The sequence below is a fragment of the Pipistrellus hanaki genome, assembly GCF_964339955.1.
Source record: "Pipistrellus hanaki genome assembly, chromosome: 18".
NCBI lineage: Eukaryota > Metazoa > Chordata > Mammalia > Chiroptera > Vespertilionidae > Pipistrellus > Pipistrellus hanaki.
In genome coordinates, this window is record NC_140520.1 from 17,268,914 (window position 1) to 17,291,659 (window position 22,746).

The following is a 22,746-nucleotide window of genomic DNA, read 5'->3' on the forward strand; positions in this document are numbered from 1 at the left end:
TAAGTATACGTTAGGTCTCAGAGGTGAGCAAAGGAACATAAAGAGGTGAAATGAATGGAGCATGGAGTTTAGGGTGCAGGAGCAGGGAAGGGCTTGAAATTAGGCTGCAGAAGATGGCGGGAGCCAGGTCCTGAAGAGCCTTCGTAGTCGCTCTAAGAAAATGGATTTTATGCAAAGGGTGATGGAAAGCTGTTTCTTTTTCAAAGGTTTTAAGCAGAGGAGACATTAATTTTATGGAGCTGTCAAAACATTAGGCTAGTGATTTAAAGTTGGCAATTCATTTGACCTTTCTAGTTCTAAATTTTCTCATTTTCCGAGGAAGACGAGGGTTAAGATTGAAGATCTCTAATGGGATGAAGAATCCTGAAAGCTGCATTCTAGAAAGAAATAACAGCATTTTTCATCTGTTTTGCTCTGATTCTCTTCTGTTTTCTTTTTCATTTCAGATTTGAATACAGATTTTATCATGAAGCATCATAGTTTTAGTATTTTAGAGAAAGTACTTATATGACTCATGATGCAACGTTCCTTTAAGTTACTTTGTCATCCTTAGGGAAATATAGATGTATTATGGACAGGTTTTTAAATGTCAAAGTGAATGAGAAGAAGTCACAATTCTGGGAACCATGGTATAAAACACTTGGGATTTAGCTGTTAAAACTGACCTGAAACCCTGTCTCAAGGGAACTAGTGCTTGTTGGGAGAGGAACATGAGGGTTAGTAATAGTCTTCAGATTCCTAAGGATGACTGTGTGGAGGTTGGACTAGAAGCCAGACCCATGGTTAGTGAGTAGAGGCTGCTAAAGATATAGATTTAAACTCAGGGTCCGGGGAAAGAAGCTAACAATGAAAACTTCTCACCAGAAAGTTAGTGAATTCCTTTGTACACTTTAGATGCTCCAGTAAATTCCTCCATATGTTTAAGCAGTGCATAATCACTTAGGGATATTACCGAGGCAATCTTTACCAAAATAATGCATTGATTAAACAGTCTACTGTATTACAAATAGAGCTGGACAGAAAGAATTGGGTGGGGGTGGGGGAGGAGATTCTGGATGAATGGACCAAAAGAAAGAGTAGTTGGAACGTTTGAAAGTATTGATCTGCTTCCACCAAGCAAAATGATCAGCTATTAATGAGGATACAAAAATTTATAAATTATAGAATATAGGGTATGTGTGTAAGAACTAGGTGAATGGTCACTAGATTCTATGTGCCAGTGGAGTTAATAAAAGAAATTTTTAGGACCATGAAACAAGGAGTAAAGCCCTGTGGTAAACAAAACTTTTGTAAAACATAAAATACATATTCAACTTAACTTCCATTCCATTTTACAAATATCCAGCATCTAGCTTATGTCAGGTGCTGTGCTAGGTGCTAAGGCTAGAAAATGAAATAAGACCCAAACCTGCCTCCAAGATAGGGAGAAAGGGAGGTGGAAGCAACTCCCATAATACAGTGGGAATAGGGAACTAACATTTATTTAATTAGCACCTACTTTGTCCCAAAGCGATAGACTAATATTGCCTATTTAGTTTTCAGTATCCCTAAGGCAGAAGGTTCATGGTTGTCTAGCACATGAGAAACTAAGGGTCTGAGAAGTTAGGGAACTAAGACTTCAGAGTTTAGTGACAAAGCTGGAACTTAAATTCCAAGTTCCAGCCTCTGACTCCAGCAGCTGTTTTATTCCCCCTGCGCGCCCCTCCCCCCCCATTGTATGCACTCTCTACTAAATTAAATTCTCCATTTGAGTCCATAGGGCAATTCTTTCCTCCTGGAGAGTATAGAGAACTCTTCCCAGAATTCCCAGACACACCTACACACATGTATGATCAGGATTAGTATTAATGCATTAGCCTATACTTGCTGTTCAGGACCCAGGGATACAGAATTACACATTGTTCTATAGTTGAGATTGTCCCTCTACAACTCTGGATTTGTGAAATGTGCATCTAGTGAAATGCAGGAGCCTTTACACTAAGATTGTCAATAGAATCTGGACATATATTGAGAAACTCATTTTATTATCAGATATGCATTTTTCTGTGAGCACAGGGCTTCCACAAGTTCTTCATTTCTGAGTATCCAAAGACAGATTTGGAGATGTATAATATGACAGTGCAGATGGGAGATGAAGATGTTCATGTAGGGCAAGGGGAGGGAACTCTGAGCAAATGAATTGGAAATATCAGCATACAAAGCCATGTAGTACTGGGTATAGTTGGAAAAGAAATGGATAGAAATATTTCCACAAGGAGACCTTTGGACTAGAATGATTTCCAAAATGATGTTGAGAGAAGAGTCTGCAGACTTGGGAATGGTGGTATCTGGATATAACTGTCATTTCTGGGAGAGTTATCATAGAGTCAGCTTTGGAAGCAATTGTGAAACCAGTGTTGCTGATAAGGAGTAATTTAAAGTTTGTCATCATAAAAGATTTGTAATGGTAAAAATCTAAGCAGTTTGGGTCAAGTATATTTGAAAGCTCTATGATAGGATATGGCAGGAAGTGAAGTGTCAACGAACTGTGATGTTGACTGAAGATTTACTTGAATTGGGGGAAAATTTGGATTTCAAGGGCCATATCAAATTAAGAAACATTACTGTATATTTTACCCCATTGTTGAATGATGTTGCTTATTTTTTAAACTCTAGCCATCCTAGTGGGTGTGAAGTGGTATCTCATTGTGTTTTTAATTTGCATTCCCTTAATGCCTAAAGATATTGAGCATCTTCTTGTGTACTTATTAACCATTTATATATCTGTCTTGGAGAAATGTCAATTCAAGTCCTCTTCCCATTTTTTAAAATTGGGTTATTTGTCTTGTTCTTGAGTTGTAAGAGTTCTTTATATTTTCTGAATTTCAAACCCTTATCAGAAATATGATTTGCAAATATTTTCTCCCATTTGTAGATTGTCTCTTGACTTTCTTGATAATGAAAAAAAATAGTTTTTAATTTTGATGAAGTCCCATTTTGTTGCTGAGTCAAAGATATTTTTACTTGATATAAAACACCATAATATTCATAAAATACCTAAGAGAGCAAACTTTAGTTATTTGATGAGTTCAAACTATTCAGTTGGATACAAGCAGAATAATATAATAGCTGAGTTGAGTGCAAATTTGCATGATTTGAGTAGTTATGTTGCTTTTGTTAAGCTCTATCTTTCTGTGTAAAAGGGTCCATAGAAAGGATATTTTGAGATTTTTAGCTAATGCTGATAGAATTTCAGAATGTGCTTATAAGACTGGCAGTAAATTTTGTGAGTATACTATTTGCTTGTTAATTACATTGTGTAGATTTTAAGATGTTGAAATTAGCCTATTCAAATACTTCTATTATGTAATTGAATCATCATTTATTGTTATAAAATCAAAGCTCCCTTGCTACTGGTTTGATTCTCCTAAGCTGCTGAACATAGCCACACAGGGCTGAGCAGTGAAAGATCCTTACAGCTTCCAGGCTGTGCTTGCCTTGATGGTATAGGAGAGAGCTGTAGATGAGTCTGGAGACAGTGATTTTTAAACTACTCCTAGAACTAGGACTTGTTTTATTTTAGATATCTGTTTTCTCCCTGGAGCTTCTGTGATGTGTGGACTAGCTCAGAGTAGTACCAAAAGCCCTGCTCTGTTAATGAACTTCCTCTTTTTGATGTGTTTCTGATGTTGCTATTCCAGTAGCTCCTACCCTTGGCACCCTGCTTTTGCTTTATAGGTCAAATAAGTAAACAGATAAGATGTGCTTTTTTCCTTTGAAACTTAAAGTATAAATTGAGTTGGGAAATCATTTATGCTTTTGTGAAGTCATTGTTTATATAAGAAACATGCAAGATGGGTCAATAGCATTGTCCATGGCCAATAGGTGTTAATAAGATACTAGCCCTGTGCTCCACATCTACGTGAGACAGATGATTGTGGTCTGTTCTATAGGTTTTACTGTCAATAGCCTCTTAAACTTCTCTCACAAAAGGGATCTCTTAGGCAAGAGAATATGGATGGAGCAGCTTACATCCATTGTTCTAGAAAAGTAACTAAAGCAAACGTATTTCCAGAGGATTGCATATTTGTTTCATCCTTGCATAAGTTGGGACTGTGAATTTATTAAGTGGCAAAGGCGTACTATTACAAGAGATATTTTTAAAAGCCAAATACGTGCTCTTAGATCTCAATAAGTTTAGTTATTCTCAGAAAAGAACACGCCCACAACTAGAAATGTCTCATGACTTAAAAGTAAGGTATAAACCAGCGCCCTTGAATAGGGCACAAACTGAATTTGTTTGGCATAATGCCAGCGGAGTCTAATCAGATAAGTTTATTTCATGTGGAAAATGTATATTGATCCAAGAGATGAGATAAAACGAGTTGAAATGAGCTGTGAATTCTGGTCTCTTCTAGATTTTCAGAAAAGGATTCATTTAACAATAAAATTTATTCCACCTAATGGAGAACAAGTCAGACTTGCTCTCTGTTTCAGCTTCACTGACTATAAAGCTGGTATTTTGATTAAAAAATTTATTCCAGCCAAAATCAGTTTGGCTCAGTGATAGAGCATCGGTCTGCGGACTGAAGGGTCCCGGGTTCCATTCCGGTCAAGGGCATGTACCTTGGTTGCAGGCACATCCCCAGTGGGGGGTGTGCAAGAGGCAGCTGGTCGATGTTTCTCTCTCATTGACGTTTCTAGCTCTCTATCTCTCTCCCTTCCTCTCTGTAAAAAAAAATCAATAAAATATATTTTTTAAAAATTTATTCCAGATGTTTATAACCTGAGGGTTTTAACTAGAAAATACTAAAAATAATTGACATGCATGCCATTTTAATGGCATCAGTTTAAATGCTATCATTTCTATTGTCATCTGGTATACCCATCAAGCAGCTGAGTTATTCAGAGTTTAGTTATTCCTGGCACTGTGTGAAAGTGTATGTCTCTCATCTGTGACCCAGATTATATCATTCTGAGTCCACTCTGTACATGCTGATATGCAAAAGCCATGTGATAAAAACATGTAACTATAAGGGTTTTGATAGTTCCGCCAGAAGATTTGACTTGTACACACCGTTACCATGGTAGATAGCAGCCCTACCTAGAGACAGAAAGGTCAGTCCTGTGGACTGACATTTAGGACAGGCAGTTTCTCTTGTCTTTCCTGAAGAACAGCATACCTTCTTTTTGAGATAAAATCTTCATGATAAGAGAGAGATGTTTACCAAACTCTTATTTTGTGGAAATTTTATAAGGCTTACCCCTTAACTTCAATGTGGAGAAAAGTGCCCCACCTTCTGACTTTCAGCTCTCTCTAGTTGATTATTTGCCACAGTTCTATTTTAAGTCAGGTGACAGGTAAGTAAATACCTAGCTTCTTCATTTGAATGAACTGTCCACAAAAAGTTTTTGCATGATTTACCTATTTTAAACTTTAATTGGAGTGATATGAGAAAAAGAAAAGGACAGACTTTAAACTTAGAAGTATTTTAATATCAGTAGTTGTATAAAATGAAAAAGAAACCTGCCAATTCATTGTTTCAGAAAATAAATCATGATATCTAAAAGTTACAAGGCTCCAATAACATTCCTTGAACCAATTTTCAATACATACATTTCAATGTCCACAATAGTTTTCCCCAGTATATTTATCTACAACAGAACTTAAATATTGAAAACTAACAGAAGTTGTTGCATAAATTTTTCTGTAATTATATAAGAACATTCTTCTTGCTGGTCTGCAAACAGTTCATAAAGATAGCTGCTGCCTGAGATACTTTACAGTTGACAAATGTTGAATGGTGAACTCTAGTCTTTATTTTCTGTAATGTAATTGCATTATCTTAAAATTCAGTGGTTTTCTCACACAGAGTTTAGAGTTAAGAGTGCAAGGCTAGTGAGACAGCTCTGCTATCCTCACAGCGGCTTTGATGTATGGGTCCAAGGAGTTGTTAGGGCTTTTGCCAAATCACTGCCAGTAGAAGAAAGGAAGGGGGGCCAAACCTACTCTTTTAAGAGCACTGGTACAAAATGGCACACATTATCTTTGCTCAGTTATATGGCCTCATCAAACCCAGGGAAGGCTGGGAAAGATCCTGTTTAGATGGGTACCCATGAGCCCAGTTGAAATTCAGGAACTATAATTATAGAGTTCTGTGTCCATCACCACTAGTCATCCAGTTTTTGAACATTTATGTCACCCAGAAGTTCCCTTGTCTTTGTTTCCATTTGGTCCCCATCCCACCTTCAGACTCAGTCACCATAACCCGTGTTGGCTATCTTGTTGGTGTGCCACCTCCAGGGATGTTTCCCTCATCTTCATGGTCAGATAACTCACCAGCACATTTCCTGTGTCCACAGTCCAGCTGGAGTTGGCAGGGCGGGAGGAGGGGGGCGCGGGGGGGGGGGGAGGGGGGAGATGGACGTGGAAAAGGGAGAGCACTCCTCTGCCTTGGGAGAAAGTTTTCATATAACAGTTTTACTCATTTCACCGGCCATACCTGGGGCCAAAGAAGGCTTGGAAGCACAATCTTTAGCCGAAGGCCATGTGCCCAGCTGAAAACATATTACTAAAAACAAAGGGAGAATGCATAAGTATAGTTGTATTTATCTATACACCAGGAGTCATTGAGCAGTTACATTGGAGACTACCTTCAGTGCGATTTCCAGAATTTAATAATAGGTGGGGAAGGGCAATCATAGTTTTATGACTTAAACATTTATTTCAAACCTGAAAATGCTGCTCTGTTTTTCAAATACAAGCATTGAAGATCCATGCTGCACCATTTACAGATTTTTTTTTAGCTGCCCTATTCTAGTAATCCTTCACTTTAAAAAAAAAACACAAACATTTATTGAGGCCTGTCATGTGCCAGGGATAGTAGGCAGTAAATTGTCTGTATCCAGAAATATAATTATGTTTGGCCTTGGACAGAGAGCTTGTGGAATATCTTGAATGTTGCTGTTTGAATAATAGAGATAGTAAGAGGCTTTTATAACAAAGCACTGTATTGTGAAATAATTGTGTTTTTGAAACAGCCTAGTACTAGAAGTAAAGAGATTTAAGGGCATGTCCTGGGTCTGTCACTCATCAGGCACCTGTGGACTGACCTCAGTTTCTTTCATCTTTAAAATGAGGGGGTTAATTATAACTTTCTATGGTCCCCTTTGTTTCTATAGCTCCTAATATCTATACTATGTGTTATATATGCACTATATTATCACATATATTATCTGTAGTCTGCATGTCTCTATGATTCATAGATAATCAATAGTCCTGATTATCTATAGTCTATAGTTCTAGTATATCTATTGCAAATCACCCCACAACTGAAACAGTATCTTAAAACAAGGACCATTGTACTCACAGGTTCAGTATGTCAGGCATTCAGAAAGGGTGTAATGGGTGTGGCTTTCTCTCTGCTCCTGAACATTTGGGGCCTTTATGGAGAGACTCAAACAAACGGAAATGACAGAGGCCAGAATCATCTGCAGGTGCCTCACTCTTGTGTCAGGTGCTGAATGGATATTACGCTTATTTCACTTAGCATAATACCCTCAAAGTTTGGTTGCATTAACAATCCCTTTATACTAGAAATTATCAAACACACAAAAGCAGAGAGAAGAGTACCATGAATAACCGTGTACCTATTACCCAGCTTCAATGACCATCAGTTTCCTGTTTTTCTTGTTTCATTCTCCAAACTTGTTCTTTGCTGAAATATTAAATAAAAATTTCACATATATCACCTCACTCATAAATGCTTAAATATACTATATATCTTAACAGATAAGGATTTAAAATTATATCCCTAATATTGATATCCTACCTACTAAAATTAACAATCCTATCTAATAAAGAGAGAATATGCTAATTGACCATCACTCTATCACAAAGATGGCTGCACCCACAGCTGAGGCCAAATTCCTTTATGGAGCCTTAACAAGCAATCAGCAGAGACCTGAATCTATGTCCTCCCGAACCCCCATGGGGCTTGACACCAGGCCAGGACACCTGATGTCATGCCCCCACTCAGCAGGGCTTGATGGGGGACCTAAAAGTGTGCTTCCTTTTCTGGTGCTGGGCTAGGAGACCTCAGGCTGCTCCCTGCACCCCAGCACCAGGCCAAGGGACCTCAGGCTGCGCTTCCCCACCCCGGCACCTGGCGGAGCTTGACGGGGGATCTCAGGCTGTGCTCCCCATCCAGCGGGGCTGGATGAGGTCCTCAAGGTGCACCCCCAGTGCTGGGTCGGGGGAACTCAGGCTGTGCCCCTTGTCTAGCTCGGCTTCATGGGGGACCTGAGGCTGCGCCCCCCTATCAGCAAAGCTTGATGGGGTATCTCAGGCCATGCCCTCCACCCAGTGGGGCTTGACAGGGACTCTCAGGCCATGTCCTCCACCTGGTGGGGCTTGATGGGGGACCTCAAGGCACACTCCCTGCCCCATCTGGGGGACCTCAGGCCACCCCCCACCCCCTGTCCTGGTGCTGGGTCAGAGGACCTAAGGTTAGCCCCCTGCCCAGTGGGGCTTGACAAGGGTGGGACTGGCCAGGTCTGGATCTAGCCCAATGGGTGGGGGGCTTCTAGGTCTGGGTCTCATGTGATTTTGAGGCTCATGTGGGTGGGTGGGGACTTGACTCTGGTCTCCCTTTTAATGTGCGCGAATTTCGTGCACTGGGCCACTAGTAATCTTATAATGGGTGCAGTTTTTAAATTCAAATGAATATGAAAGTTCAAGTAAAGGAATTTATCAGGTTTCAACTTACCAAGTGGGGAAGAGTTTGGAATTTTTTAACCCTCAACTTTAATGGATGTGGGTTTTTTGTTTGTTATTCTTAATTTTAACCAGAAACGTTTAAAGATCATCCCATCATTGTCCCCTCTTTTAAAATAGAGTGACAAGTAAGCAATATGATGCTCTTAATGCATAGTTTTGATTTTTCTCAGATGCTCACAATATACTTCTACCTCCTCCATGCTCTAGGGGTGGGAATCAATATGTATGCAGTGAAACTCAGTATTTTCTTATGTGATGAAATTTTCCTTTTTTTTTTTTTTTTTTTTTTTTTTAAGAAAAAGCTGATGGGATGTCTTTTGCATTATATTTCAAGAATAAAATTCAGACTCCTTAGTGCTAACGGTGAGATTGGTATTCTAATTCCCTAGTTCTAAGTTTCACTTTGAATTATTTGAACAAGGGAAGTCATTTCTCAGGGCTTCTAACAGAATGTTTTTTTCTGTGATCCTCTTTTAGGAATTTTCTCTGTGAGGCTTTTCAAACTTAATAGAAGCTGGTTCTCTGAGCCAAATTAGAGCTTGCTTCAGCCCTGGCAAGACTTACATGTTTTAAAGAAAGAGATTAGGGAAGACAGCTATTGTCGTGTGCTTTGCTCAGTTATATGAACCAGGAACAGTAGTCTCAGCCAACTGGTGAATTTATGACAGGCAGAGGAAGACAGGGAGTTTTTGTATTTATATAGCATATATAGCTCTGTTCTGTTCTTTGCATAAAGGTGTGAAAACTGATTGATAAACTATAGCCATCTGAAGTGGTTATGAAATAAATTGACCGTGCTATGGAGGTACATTTACTACTTGCCATTAGTCTCCTAGGTGCTGTAGGAAGCAAAAAGGTGAATCCAAATTTTTTTTTTGCCAGAAGGCTTCATTAATATTTAACTTAAAAACAAACATTGTATTGTTTCTATTACTTCCTGGTTGAGCCTGCAATCTAGGGGCAGATATGCCACTTGAAGGACTGCACATGCTGGCCTCTTGTTGGAAATACGGTCTGTCTCCCATGTTGAGTCCAGGTGTAGATTTTTGAGACTTGCTTTCTTACTATTACAGTAAGAATTAAGTCATAAAGCAGCATTCCTTAGACTGATCATGCTTTTTTCTTTGGTATGTGGTTGTTTATTTGCCTATCCAGTGAGGTCCTGAGCTCTGGGTGTTCAAACTGCTGTTCACTGCACTCTGAGTGATAGATAAGCAGGTCTGTAGTAAGTAGGGTGGAATCGGTACATTAGAAAGGACCCAGAGAAATTATCTGGTATTTCTCCTTTCTCTATCAAAACCACTCCAGAAAGTCAGTCTTTCTCTTTAACATTTCAAAGGAGTATTTATTCACTCATTTAATAAAAATAATAAAAAAATCACAGATAACCGGGGGCTGAGGGCATGAGTGGGAGGGGGAGTTTGGGAAGGTAATAGGGGGATGAGGACAAATATATAATACCTCAATCAATGAAGAAATTAAAGTGAGAAAAAAAATTGAGACCACTTCTAAGCTTCTAAGCCAGGTACTTGGGTTTGAACATCAGTCTTTCTTTGAGCTTCATAACCTTGATACATTTGAAGATTATGGGCTATTTAGGCATTAGAATGTCTCTCAATTTGAACTTGTCCATGGTTCCTCATAATTTAGGGTGGACACTGACCAGACATCATAGAGATGATGCTGTGTGTTTCTCACTGCGCCCTTCCTGTCAGATGGAGCTGGATTTTGAATTGTCCATCACTGGAGACACTCACTTTGATCATTTGACTAAGGGTAGTTTCTGTCAGGTTCTCCATATAAATTGCTTTATTTCCCTTCTTAACTAATGAGAATTTTGTGGTGAGGTGCTTTGAAATTCTGTAAATATCCCATTCAGAATCAGACTTTAAATTTATTTTATATATATATGAAATATTTAATTTTTTTCATATAATATACTGGTACATATTTAGACTGAGGATCTTCTGTTTTGTTGATTCTGTTTTATTCAAATATTTATTTTAATAACTCACACTATTCCCTTTTTACTATTGGTAATTTCTTCAATGGATTCTGTGTTCTCTTTCTTTCTTTCTTTCTTTCTTTTTTGTTCTCAAAGAAGGCCTTTATTATTTTTTTCCACAAAACTCTTGTATATGCCTTTGTTCTGAGTTCATATAAATAATAGTTTTGAGAGTATTTAGGAGTAATAATTTTGACATTTTCTGGACTAGAAGCAACAAGTACATAAATATGTACCCACTCAAATTTACAAATCCTAGGAGATGAAGTAAATAACTTAATAGGGACTTTGGATTACTTTTGTCTGGTCCCCACATATAAATAATCTGCATCTATAAGTAATCTCTTGAAAATAAAAATGTATCTCAGGAAATTGTTAGCCAGTAAAAATTTGTTTATGAACAAAGAAAGGAAAGATATTTACGTAAAATAAGAAAGTGCCGCCGGGACCGGTTTGGCTCAATGGATAGAGCGTCAGCTTGCGGACTGAAGGGTCCCGGGTTCGATTCCGGTCAAGGGCATGTACCTTGGTTGCGGGCATATCCCCAGTAGGGGGTGTGCAAGAGGCAGCTGATCGATGACTCTCTCTCATCGATGTTTCTGACTCTCTATCTCTCTCCCTTCCTCTCTGTACAAAATCAATAAAATATATATAAAAAAAAAAGAAAGTGCCAGAATTTATCATTTACTTTGATCTCATATTTATAGATGTACACTGGGTCCTAAGAAGTCACTTCCATTTTTTCAACTATAATCTGCATTTTATAGTTTGAATTCTATGTTACATAACATGTGATGTTTATAAAATCTCAGTACAGTGTTCATGTATAGCCAGGTCTATAGTAGTGAAGGATGGGATAGTAGAGCTACCCTGTATTTTTTATATAAGAATGATTTAAAAGTAGCAATACTTCATTAAAATAATAGGATTCTGACAGTTAGGAACTCTGTCTTACTCATCCATGTTGGTATTACCTGTACCTGGTGATAAGAAGGTGCTCGATATGTCCTGACACAGACACATGAACAGAATTAGACTTGAGTCAACAGGGAAAACTGAATATCCTCTGTAGTTTATTCTCATATTCTTGTCTTGGAAATATCACCTTGGATATGGAGGTGGTGTTAACAATAAGAAGCAGCAAAGGTCTGTTCTAATATTCCTCGTCTTACTGGCTAGTGCTCTTGACATCATTCTGTTGAGTTGTCTTCGATAATGTTCAGGTTTTGTATTTGCCTGAAGCATGTGTGAACAGAAGCCGAGTTATAGTGAACAATTTGGAATGATGACTTCTCCAAAAAGAGTGAAAAAGAATCTGAGAGAAACCGAGTAAAACAAAATAATTATTTTCCCTCTTTTCAACTTTTACGTGCTTTAAAAAGATGTAATTCATTTCAGGTTATTGATGAGGCTATTTCCCCTCAAGCTGAAAGCTTATATAATACATTTTACATGTATAAATTATTTTACATATGTATTCTAAAGTCCTTGGGTGTAGAGGGGAAATGGATAGTCGTTAGCAAGTTCTGGCCTGTCCTTTTTTAGTTATGTTTTGCTAGAGAAGTACAGGTATAAGCTCTCTAGTTGAACTTGGGAAGCAAGGAGGTGTATAGAATTCTATACAAATGCTTAAGTCTAGATCCCTCAACAAGTTCATTCGGCTCGGTGTTCCAAGTCTAGGTGTAGCTGACAATCTTTACATCATTTCTTGTAATAAAATATAATTAGTTTTTATATAAGAACTCTGTTCCCCCCTCCTACCCCATTTTAATTAGTTCCTCTATTCCTTTTCCACGTCTGCCATTTGGAGGACGTCTGTATATCAGAGATCAGAGTGATTTGGTGAGCACCCTCTTCACTTCCCTGCATTTTTTGTTACAGTCATTTGTTTTAAAATGATACATGATCATTGGAATTACGAAAGACAACAGACTAATCCCCCAAAGACCCCTTTGGAGGTTATATACTAGTTATATAGTTATATAGTTATATAGTCAGTTTTATAGTCAGTTATATAATTATATAGTCAGTTTTTCGCTTGTAATGTATTACTGAGGTGACTTTATTAGGGAAAACATCATTTAAAAATGTTAACGGTTGCCATAAACCATCACTTGCAGCTCTCAGCTGACATTGGCACAGCTGCAATTTGAGTGAGTTTCTCTTTCAGCTGCTGGAAGTCTTTCAGTGCCTGTTCCCATGGTAATGAGAGGGCCCAGTGGGTAGAAGTGAGGGTTGAAATATACATCTCCTCATTACCTTCTTTTTCTTGCCTTCTCACAGTTTCTGTGGGAATGGGAACAAATGCCACTCCACACCAAGCATTGGGGAGCAATCATTTACATGTAAGCCACTGTACATGGACTTCATCGGGCACAGAGAAAGTTCATCTTTTGGCCTTTCCTTTACCTGTGTGGCCAACTCTAATATCAAATACACTTCTCCTTTGATCTGCTCTGCATATAAAAGTGATTCAGTCAATTCTAGAAACCCAGTTTGATATTACTTTTTTTTTTTTCAAAATGAGATTTCTCCTCTACTTATTCTTATTGTCAGACACACACACACACACACACACACACACACACACACACACACATTCTTCGTGTGTTAAGCATTTAGTATGCTGAATGTTTTCACTTTTCCTCTTACGTTTTCCCCCTCCAAGATGAAAGAACTGAATTTCAATTTAGGGAGCAGCATCAACTGCATAGCATAAAAAATCTTCTCAAATCATCTCATTCTTATGCACTGTTTTAGAAATTGTCCCACAGAGCAGAGGTAATTATTGGCTCTGTCAAACATGTCAAGGAAAACTGCCATTTTTAATTGGTGATCACAATCTTCTCATTCAGGTAACAAAAATATCCTATGCTAAGTGGATTTTGGTGTCTTTCTACTTTTCAGCTCTATGTCATCACATATCTTGTTTAATACCCATACTCAAGGAAAATAGATGTGCAAGGCCCTTGTCTGCCTTCTTTTAAGATTCCAGTATTTTAACTAATTAACAAAATCCACTTAAGTCCTGAGATATTAAGAATATACCTAATTGTACCAACCTGCTTTAGGCATCTATGAAGTATTCGGCTTTGTTTTAGGACAAAGCTGGAGATACCAAGTTTAGTTTTGTTTGCTTTAAGGCATCTTATTTAGGTTAGGAAAATTCACACTCCAGGCAAAATTTTAACAACCACATAGGATTATTAAATGCTGTATAACTAATTCTAAAGAAGTTTAAGGAGGGGAGGGATCATTTGACCTAAGTCACCAGGAAAGACTTGCTTTAACAATACCTCTTTTATTGGTTTTAATGGTTCTTTCCATTTCTATTGTTATCTTCTTCACAAAGGCTTTTTTTCCTGAACTATTTTCATAATTTCCTAAATAGTTTTATTTGCCAACTTTTTCCTTTTCTTTGTCCTCCCATTTAGTTTAACATATGCATCATTTTCAGGGGAACATTTTCCCCCTTAAGTATGTTTTTATTGATTTCAGAGAGGAAAGGAGAGATAGAAACATCAATGATGAGAGAGAATCATTGATCAGCTTCCCCATGCATGCCCCCTTCTGGGGATTGAGCCTGAGGGAATCGAATTTTGACCTCCTGGTTCATAAGTCAATATCAGCCACTGAGCCACACCCACCAGGCCAAATGAACATTCTTACCAGCACACTTTTGATCTTTCTTTTGCCCGATTTTAAAACATCAGTGACTTCTTATCAATACTGGGACAAGACCTTTAAAAAAATAATTCTAATGTCAAATATTCTGCCTTAGAAGCCCTATAAGCTATTGAATCAGTAAAGATTTTTTAAGAGTTTTATGTTCTTTTCTATTCCAAATTGCTTCTCATATCCAGAATGGGGTGCAAACATCTGTTAAGACCATGTGCCTGATTGTATTATAGTTTCAGAAAATATGGTCAATGAACTAGCAACTACCAAAATATAATAGGTTCACACTTTCATTTGGCGGAGATCTAGATCTTCCACCGTCTGACTCCAGTATATCCTTCCCAGCCTGCTCTGCAGGTGCCTCAGACCAGGGCATCCAGACAAATATAGCTGCTTAGATAGTTGGGAGGCCCATGATTTTTAGCTTCATGCCTTTGCTCACAGCAGTTTCCTCTGCTTCCTTTATGGAATAAGAAAAGAAGTAAGCAATAATGAGCTGTTCCTCCATATCTTGCCCCTCTGTACCTTTTACAGGCCTACCCTACTGTTATACTCTACATAATTTACATTAAGAGTGTCCAACCTACACTGTGTGATATAAATGTGTTTGTTTTAATCTACACCTTGGACTTGATTAATATTTGCAGTACCCTGATATGGAAATACACAGTCTAGGGGTAGTTGGTTGCCTTTGGAAAGACCATAATCAGGAGATAACTACTGTAAATTTAACCTACTTATATTTAAGTCTATACCAGAGGGTTTTTGAATTAGCATAAAGGATATTGTAATTTTAAATTGGATTGGCTAGAAATACTACCAAGCCCCTCTAGCCTTGCATAGATTGCAAGTAAGATTCTAACAAGCCAGGCAGTTTGACACCTGTAGAATGGCCCCTGAGAGCACCCGGGCCAAGCGAAGCTCCCCACCTCCCAGAAAGGTGGTGGGAAGAAACCTAAGACCTTGCCTGCTTGCAGTCCTTGGAGGCTACTGATACCTACTTAAAAAAATCCTGACACTTGTGAATAGTCAATAGCAAAAGCTCCCTCTAGGACCAGACAATGCTTATGTGCAAGCTCCTCCTTAAAGTCTGCCCTAAATTTCCTGGTGGATTTGTGAAAACATTTTCTCTCAGCCAATGATAGCATGAGGCTTATATGTCTGTAATGACATTAATCAAATTTTATACTTTTTGTAAGTTTATTGATGAAAGGATTGTGTCATAGGTGTCTGTCCAGCATAGCATCCGGCACAGTGCCTCGCACACTGTTGATATTTGTTGAAATAATGAGCACATATATGTGTTTCCCAATCCTGTAAGGAACAGACCCTGCGTTGGGTCATGGGGACACTGGGAGCCATGTGTGGGTTCCCAGAATTCCATTGGTTCAATATTCACACTCTTAGGGAGTCAGTAGTAATCATTCATAACTACATCGGCTCTAGTTGGCCATCGGTACAAAGATGCAGTAGTCTGCTGTCAATACCAGAGGAAAGGAGCATTATGTATGCCATACCATCCTATTTTAGAAATTCCTACCTAAGTGTATTTCCCATTGCTGTTTGTGCCAGCTTTGGCTCTTAATGATAAAGACAGAAAAATCTTTAGGGAAAATTATTTTTCTTATATATCTTTCAGCCAAATCGAGGCAGTATATATAGCTTAGTGAGTAGATAAAGAAGGTTAAAATGACAACACAAGGCCAGGGAGAAAAATAAAAAAGGCATAAGTATAGCACATATTTTTAAAAAACAAAGCAAAATAAAATGATGTTAGTAAATGGTAGTGTTGAATAGTAGTTCGGAGCCAGGACTTTGGACCTTGTCTCGTAGATGGAATTTGCCTGCTGTATCTAAGGGGTCAGTTTCCTCCTCTGTAAAGCGAGGAAGATAATAGCCCTACCTGCTCGATGTGAGGCTAATATACAATAATGTGTGTAGAGTACATAGCACTTCATGCCTGGCACACAGGAGATGCCGATGTGTTTGCATTTCCACAGTGGTATGGCACATCAGTGCTCTGCAGTCAGAAGAATGCTAATTTCAGTCCTTCTGTCTGTGTTTACATTCTCCACCTCAAGTGGGTAATCTTCATGCCTCAGTCTTCCACAGTTGGTGATTATACTCTTCTGTGGAACTTACCACATTCGACCCCAAATTATGGAATAATTTGTAAGCCTCTTGAAAGCAAATACTATCTTCTTTGTCTTCCCCTTAGCGTAGAGTACTTATGTAAGAGCCTGGCTCTTTGGTAACTGTTTGGGGAAATGTGAAGGACACACCGTAGGCTGGTCTGTGAGGCTGGTCTCTGGCCCTGCACCTTGGCCTGGGGCTCATGTACTACTCAGACCTCTGCAGCCTCCACAGTCACTTCTCTCCTCACTGTGCTCCAGTTGGCTTTGAGCTCCACTGCATCCCCCTTTCCCATAGCCTGCTTCCTGGGCATGGGACCTATGCAGTCACACAGGTCCCCACACTTAAGTTTAATGCTCCAGCACCATCTGAAATCATCACTTGGAACCAGGGGTCTTGACTTTTTTGTACTGGTCCTGGCAAATCTTGTAGCCTGCCTTGCTCTTCCCCATCTCCTGACTTTGCTCCTCTGTCTTTACTTCTGCATCTCCTCTGAGTCTCAATGTGCTTTTCTCTTTCCTTCTAGTTGTAGAATTTCTACTCAGCCAGCCTTCCTGTGGTTCTGGATGATGTCCGTTTTGTCTTTTAGTTGTAGTTTTGAAGTTGTTGTGCAAGGCAACAGTTCAGGTGTTTACTTATGCCACCATCTTGGTTTCTCCGTAAATGAGTCTTTATTTAAATTGTGTGATTATCTCTTTCTCCCCACTGGACTGTAAGCTCCTTGAGGGCTCAGACTGCATGGCTCCTGGATGGCCATGCTTGCTACATGGAAGATGATAAAAACATATTTGTTTCATGGGCGTTTTGATTTTTAAAATGTAATGTAGGGATATTTGTCTTTCCATGTTTTTTTTTTTAATATATTTTATTGATTTTGTACAGAGAGGAAGGGAGAGAGATACAGAGTAAGAAACATCGATGAGAGAGAGTCATCGATCAGCTGCCTCTTGCACCCCCCGCACTGGGGATATGCCCGCAACCAAGGTACATGCCCTTGACCGGAATCGAACCCGGGTTCCTACAGTCCCCAAGCCGACGCTCCATCCACTGAGCCAAACCGGTTTCGGCTTGTCTTTCCATGTTAAAAAATAGTTGGTGTATAAAAATGGAGTGTAGTCACATGCGGGCTAATGCTTCTGCTGACTCCTTCTAACCAGTTTCACTACAGCCTTTAAAGGTAGGTAGACGAACAGAGCACAGTAAAGGACCCCCCTTCTCTTTCTTTCCTACCATTTATGCTTCTCAGATTTCTGTAGTAGTAAAGTTGAATATCTTTAAAGACTCAGATTGTTTTATACAGCTATTGCTCAGCATATTAGTTTTGAATGAAATTTCCTATTGCATGAATGTCTGTAGCCTTCTCCTACCATGAGCATGAGATATATGTATTTACTTTTGATCTAATTGCTAGAAGCAATTAGCGTAAAGTATTACTTCAGGTTTCTTAGCATCCCATGGTGGAAAGCCAGCACCACTATAATGAACGGAGCACTTGATGGTGATAAAGAACAGAGTCCTACTTGGCTCCCCATCCTCTTTCTGTCCTGTCTCATTGTCTAGTTTTAAATAAGCTTGATTAGCTCGCTCTGAATGCATAGCTGTATCAGCTTTCTGTGGCCCAGTTTTGGGACTACATCTGGTTAATCTACTCCCTGGAATCAGACCAATGCAATTCAACATGTAACTAGATTTAGTGTATTATTTACTATCTCACAATCTTAATTTTTAGTACTTAGTAGTCATTCTACTTTTCGAACACTGTAATAAAAATTGTAAATCATACATTTCTAACCAAAGACTCTTTCTCTCCCTTGTGCAAAGAATCTGAGAAAAACAGATTTGAAAACCATAGGAGGAATGCTTGTGATCCCGCTGCAACTGTTGCATGTGGGGGAAAGAGAACCCAGATTATCTGTACACACAGAACATGAAGCAGTGGGGACAGAGAGAAATCCTAAAGAAGCATCAGAAACAATACCATAGAGAAGAAAGGGCATTCTCAGTGAAGTCATTGGCCTCAAAAACTGTTCCATCTAAGCAGGACTGAGTCCGTAACGTAAGGTGATTTGCTTTAAGCTGTAAATCTCCTGGGTGCTTTAGGCCTCAATACTTGTTTTCACAAGGCTGGAAGAGGAGGAAAATATATCATTTCAATCTATCCCCTCTTAATACTGTATGGAATTTTAAGCAGGCTTCTCCCAGAGTTAAGTTCCCGGTGCAGCCACCCCATGGTCTGTGTGACCTTCTCCTTTTTCTAGCTTGCCCAGAAAGTTCAGGGGGAGGGTGTTTATATTTTTCTGAACTCATACTTTCTGCTGGGTAATATGACATAACTTAGGTGTATTATCTCCCAGTCAAGTGTTAAAATAGCTCTCCATCATCTTGTTGTTGATTAGTTCATTGGTTTCAGTCAGCTATTAATGAGGCTTAGCAAGGGTCCCCGGGTTAAATCTGTGTGCTGGCTGGGTGACCGGCAGTGGAAGAGACAGGCAGGGACCATTGCAGTTAAGGCTTTACCTTTGGTGTCAGAGAGGCCTGTTGGACTAGTCATGACTGTGGTCCCTGTGCATGTTACTTTGCCTTTCTCAAAGTGCTCATGTTATGGAATGGGTATGGAAAACCCAGCTCAACTTTGTGAGGCAAAGGCAACATAAAATGGATTAAGTGTTGTTTCAGTGCTGTGGTGCATTATGTGCTCAATGAAAAAAGATGGTCATTTGTGTTACCTCCATTTTTAAAAAAGGAATTGAAGCTTCCAGTAGGAAATTAAATGATATGCTTATAAAATTACAAAGCTAGTATCTAACAGAGCATGGTTTCCAATGCAAGCCTGTTTAACCCCCATGTCCTACATATAACCATTTTGAAGTTGTAAGTTTAATATCAGTTGCACTTTCAAGCAATTGTGAATATTCTTTAAGGACATTTTCTGAATTTAGCCAAATTGGAACTATTGGACAGGCAGAGCATGGGTAGTTGGTGGAACAGGACCCCAAATTAGGTAGACATCTAAAAGAATTGGTGTTTCTTACTCAACCTCGAGTGCACACTTGCATTAAATTTATTTAACTTAAGGAGAAAGATACCTACAGTACTCTTGGGATAATAGGTTGTTTCCATTGTAATAATTCTTGATGACTTTGTGTTCCTTCAATTACGCCTATATACTAAAGACATTTTTTAAATTTCTTTCTCTAATGAGAAAATTTTCAAACTCAGCATGACAATCACTAAAATAGAATTAATTTTATCCTAGATTATAGTTTTAGAAACTAGAACTGTCCATTTTCTTTGTGTCATAAATAACAGGAGTTTCCTATCAGCTCTTCTGTGTCTTCCTCCTCTGCCCTTTCGCCACTTTCACTTTGTGCCAATCACAGGTGGATGCTCAATATCACCCCACAGCACAAGATAAATAAGCTTGGACAGTTTCCTAGCAACATATTGTTCTGGGAACTTGTTCTGTTTCCCTGAGCAAGCTGTAGCCAAACATGCTGGAATCTCAGCCAGATGGGAAAGGATTAGCTTATTGAGGGTGTTTAATGCATTTTTTTTTAAATTCACTTTGAAATGAATCTCTTAACATATAAGTAGCAAGGTTGATTTTTAAAAGGACACTCCTTTACATATAAAGATAGTCTCAGTAATAGTTTGAATATAAAAATAGGTAGTTTTAAGAGAAATTCTCTAGGCGCAAGTTTATCACAGGTACTTGCATCATCGGTAAGTGGATCCATTTCAGAACTGTATAGAAAATACTTCCTCTCAGGCCTGATGTGCAGCCTGGAACCCCTGGTACTGATATTCAGTTGCAAAAAATATTGAAATACTTCTGATCTGTGGGAGAATGGCTGCTGGGGTAGGTACCCTCCTCATAGTACTATTCACTTCTCTCCTTGCCCCTGCCCCTGGGGATACACATGAAACACCTGTCACTGCTTAAAACCTTCTTTTCCTTCAGTGATAGTGATTGCCACTTCATCTGGGGAGTTTTGTTTTTTTTTACTTGGTTTTCTAAGTGTATGATTAATACATATAGAGAAAAGAAAACAAGAAGAAATTGAGGCCCTTATCAAGATCAAGAAAAATAATGTTTTATCACGTGATCATGTAGATTCTCCTTGTTCATCTGACGATCTTGAGGCTGCACGGTTGGCTGGTGGTGCTTTCCATTCTATTGCTCTCTAATCAGTCTCAGTGACTGGTTGGAAGTGCCTGGAGATGGTGTAATAAGGATTAGCATTTCTCATGACAATCTTCAACAGAGATTTTGTAAATCAGTTACACTCTGGGGCATGTCTGACTTCTTGTTTGATGAAGATCGTCATCAAGTTGTTGTTCAATGACTTGCACTGTTTGCCAGGTTTGGTTTGTGTTTGGGAAACTTCCCAGTTATGGTGAGAAGCAAAGCATTCCACACTTCAGCGTGTTCCTGGGTGGAAAGAACAAAGCAATTACAATAAGATGGGTGTCTTTGCTTTTTTAAAAGAAAACTCTCTGCCCAGATTCCAGAGAATTAAATCATCTTCATCCCAGAAAGCTACCTGATAATTCTATATCCAGTCTTGGTGCTGTCCGTTCTCTCTTGCTCTCTCACACATACACACATGTGTTCTAAATACCAAGTGTTGAACTCGACAAAAAACAATCTGTTGAGAGCCTCCCAGGGGTCACTTTGGTAGACATCCTGATGGATACTGAGAGGCATCAACGCACCACCCGCACCTTTACCACATTACCAAGAATTTAGCAAAATAACACACTTGCAATCTTTTAAAAAATTAAACTGTTTCTCTTCATTTAAAGTCACTTCCTTTAGGACCTAAACATTAAGATTTTTTATTTCTAAAGGGATTATATAATTTTGATTGTCCAGGGAAAGCCTAAAAGTAGATTGTCTCTGTTCTATGGAGCAAAAGAGATTGCATTAATTTTGAGGGGATACATTAAAAAACAATTTAAAAAATTTCCATGAACCAGGCATTACTTTAGATAATTTACCTATGTCACTTAATTCTCCTGATAAACATTATGAGCTAGAAATTTTTTTGCCTGTCGTTTTACAGATGAAGAAAGTCAAGCTAAGAGAGGTTAAATACCTGTTTGCCAAGGGCTTAAGAAGAGTATAGTAGGTATTCACATCCTGGTCTGTCCAGTGCCAAATGCTTATTTATTTATTTTTAAAATCCTAAGATTCTGTGAGATTTTAGTCTTTTCCCAGATTTAAAAGATTAGACTACTTTATATCTTTTAAAGATTACATAATTCTAGCAAGAAATAGATGAGCTGTTTATATGATTTCATATTATCTCATTCAGCACAGTGATTCCATATTCCTTTGCACTTTCAGTGATGAGCTTTATAGTCTTCTTTCTGTCTGTTAATAACTCCATTTCAAAAATGGCTTTTTTTGTTGTTGATATAAGTCATTTTCAGCATGCTAGAAGCCATGAGTGAATTTTACTTAAATGAAAGTAGTTAGAATTAATAACACTGTTAAATACATTATCAAGAAATCGGGTATGGCTTATCAGCAATATTGTAGAACAGAGATGGACAAACTTACAGCCTGTTTTGTAAAAACAAAAACACACACAAAAAAACAAAAAACGTTCATTAAAACAGGGCCAAACTCATTTGTTTATGCATCACCTATGGCAGCTTTTGTGCAGTAACAGCAGAGTGGAGTAGGTGTGACCTAGACCGCAGGACCCACAAAGCCTACAATATCACCATATGGACTTTCAGAGAGAGTGCAACTCTAGATTGCTTCCCTCTAGCTTTGAGTTGGGCGAGTGCCATCAGAATGCCAGAGACTTGATTGGAACCTCAAGAGGTTCCTCAGAGAATGTTTACCTAAATCATTTCCTCATTTCACATGCTGTTCCTCTGACCTCCCCTCCCCCCGCAGGTATCGACCAAGAAGCTGAAGAAATATGAGAAGGAATATCAGACAATGCGCGAGAGTCAGCTGCAGCAGGAGGACCCCATGGACAGATACAAGGTAGGGGAGACACAGCACCTGCCAGAGCAGGGCCCTCGTGACCCTTAGCAGCAGTTGTGGCAAGTTCAAGTCCTTCTGTTCCTTCCTGCTTGATTTAGCCACTCTGGCCATGTTAAATGTCCAGGGCTGTTTTCATTTCAGCACACTTCCTGAGTAGCCCACCGTAAT

The 22,746-nt window shown here is 38.8% G+C and overlaps 1 protein-coding gene across 8 annotated transcripts in view; it reads left to right on the top strand.

The window, feature by feature from the left end:
• RABGAP1L (RAB GTPase activating protein 1 like) overlaps positions 1-22,746 on the top strand; it is a 367,897-nt gene that overhangs the window by 313,080 nt on the left and 32,071 nt on the right. For all 8 annotated transcript variants that reach the window (XM_084865199.1, XM_084865197.1, XM_084865196.1 and 5 more), the window contains one exon: positions 22,486-22,578. In XM_084865199.1, the coding sequence (XP_084721325.1) occupies positions 22,486-22,578 (93 nt within the window). The remainder of the gene's footprint in view (positions 1-22,485; positions 22,579-22,746) is intronic.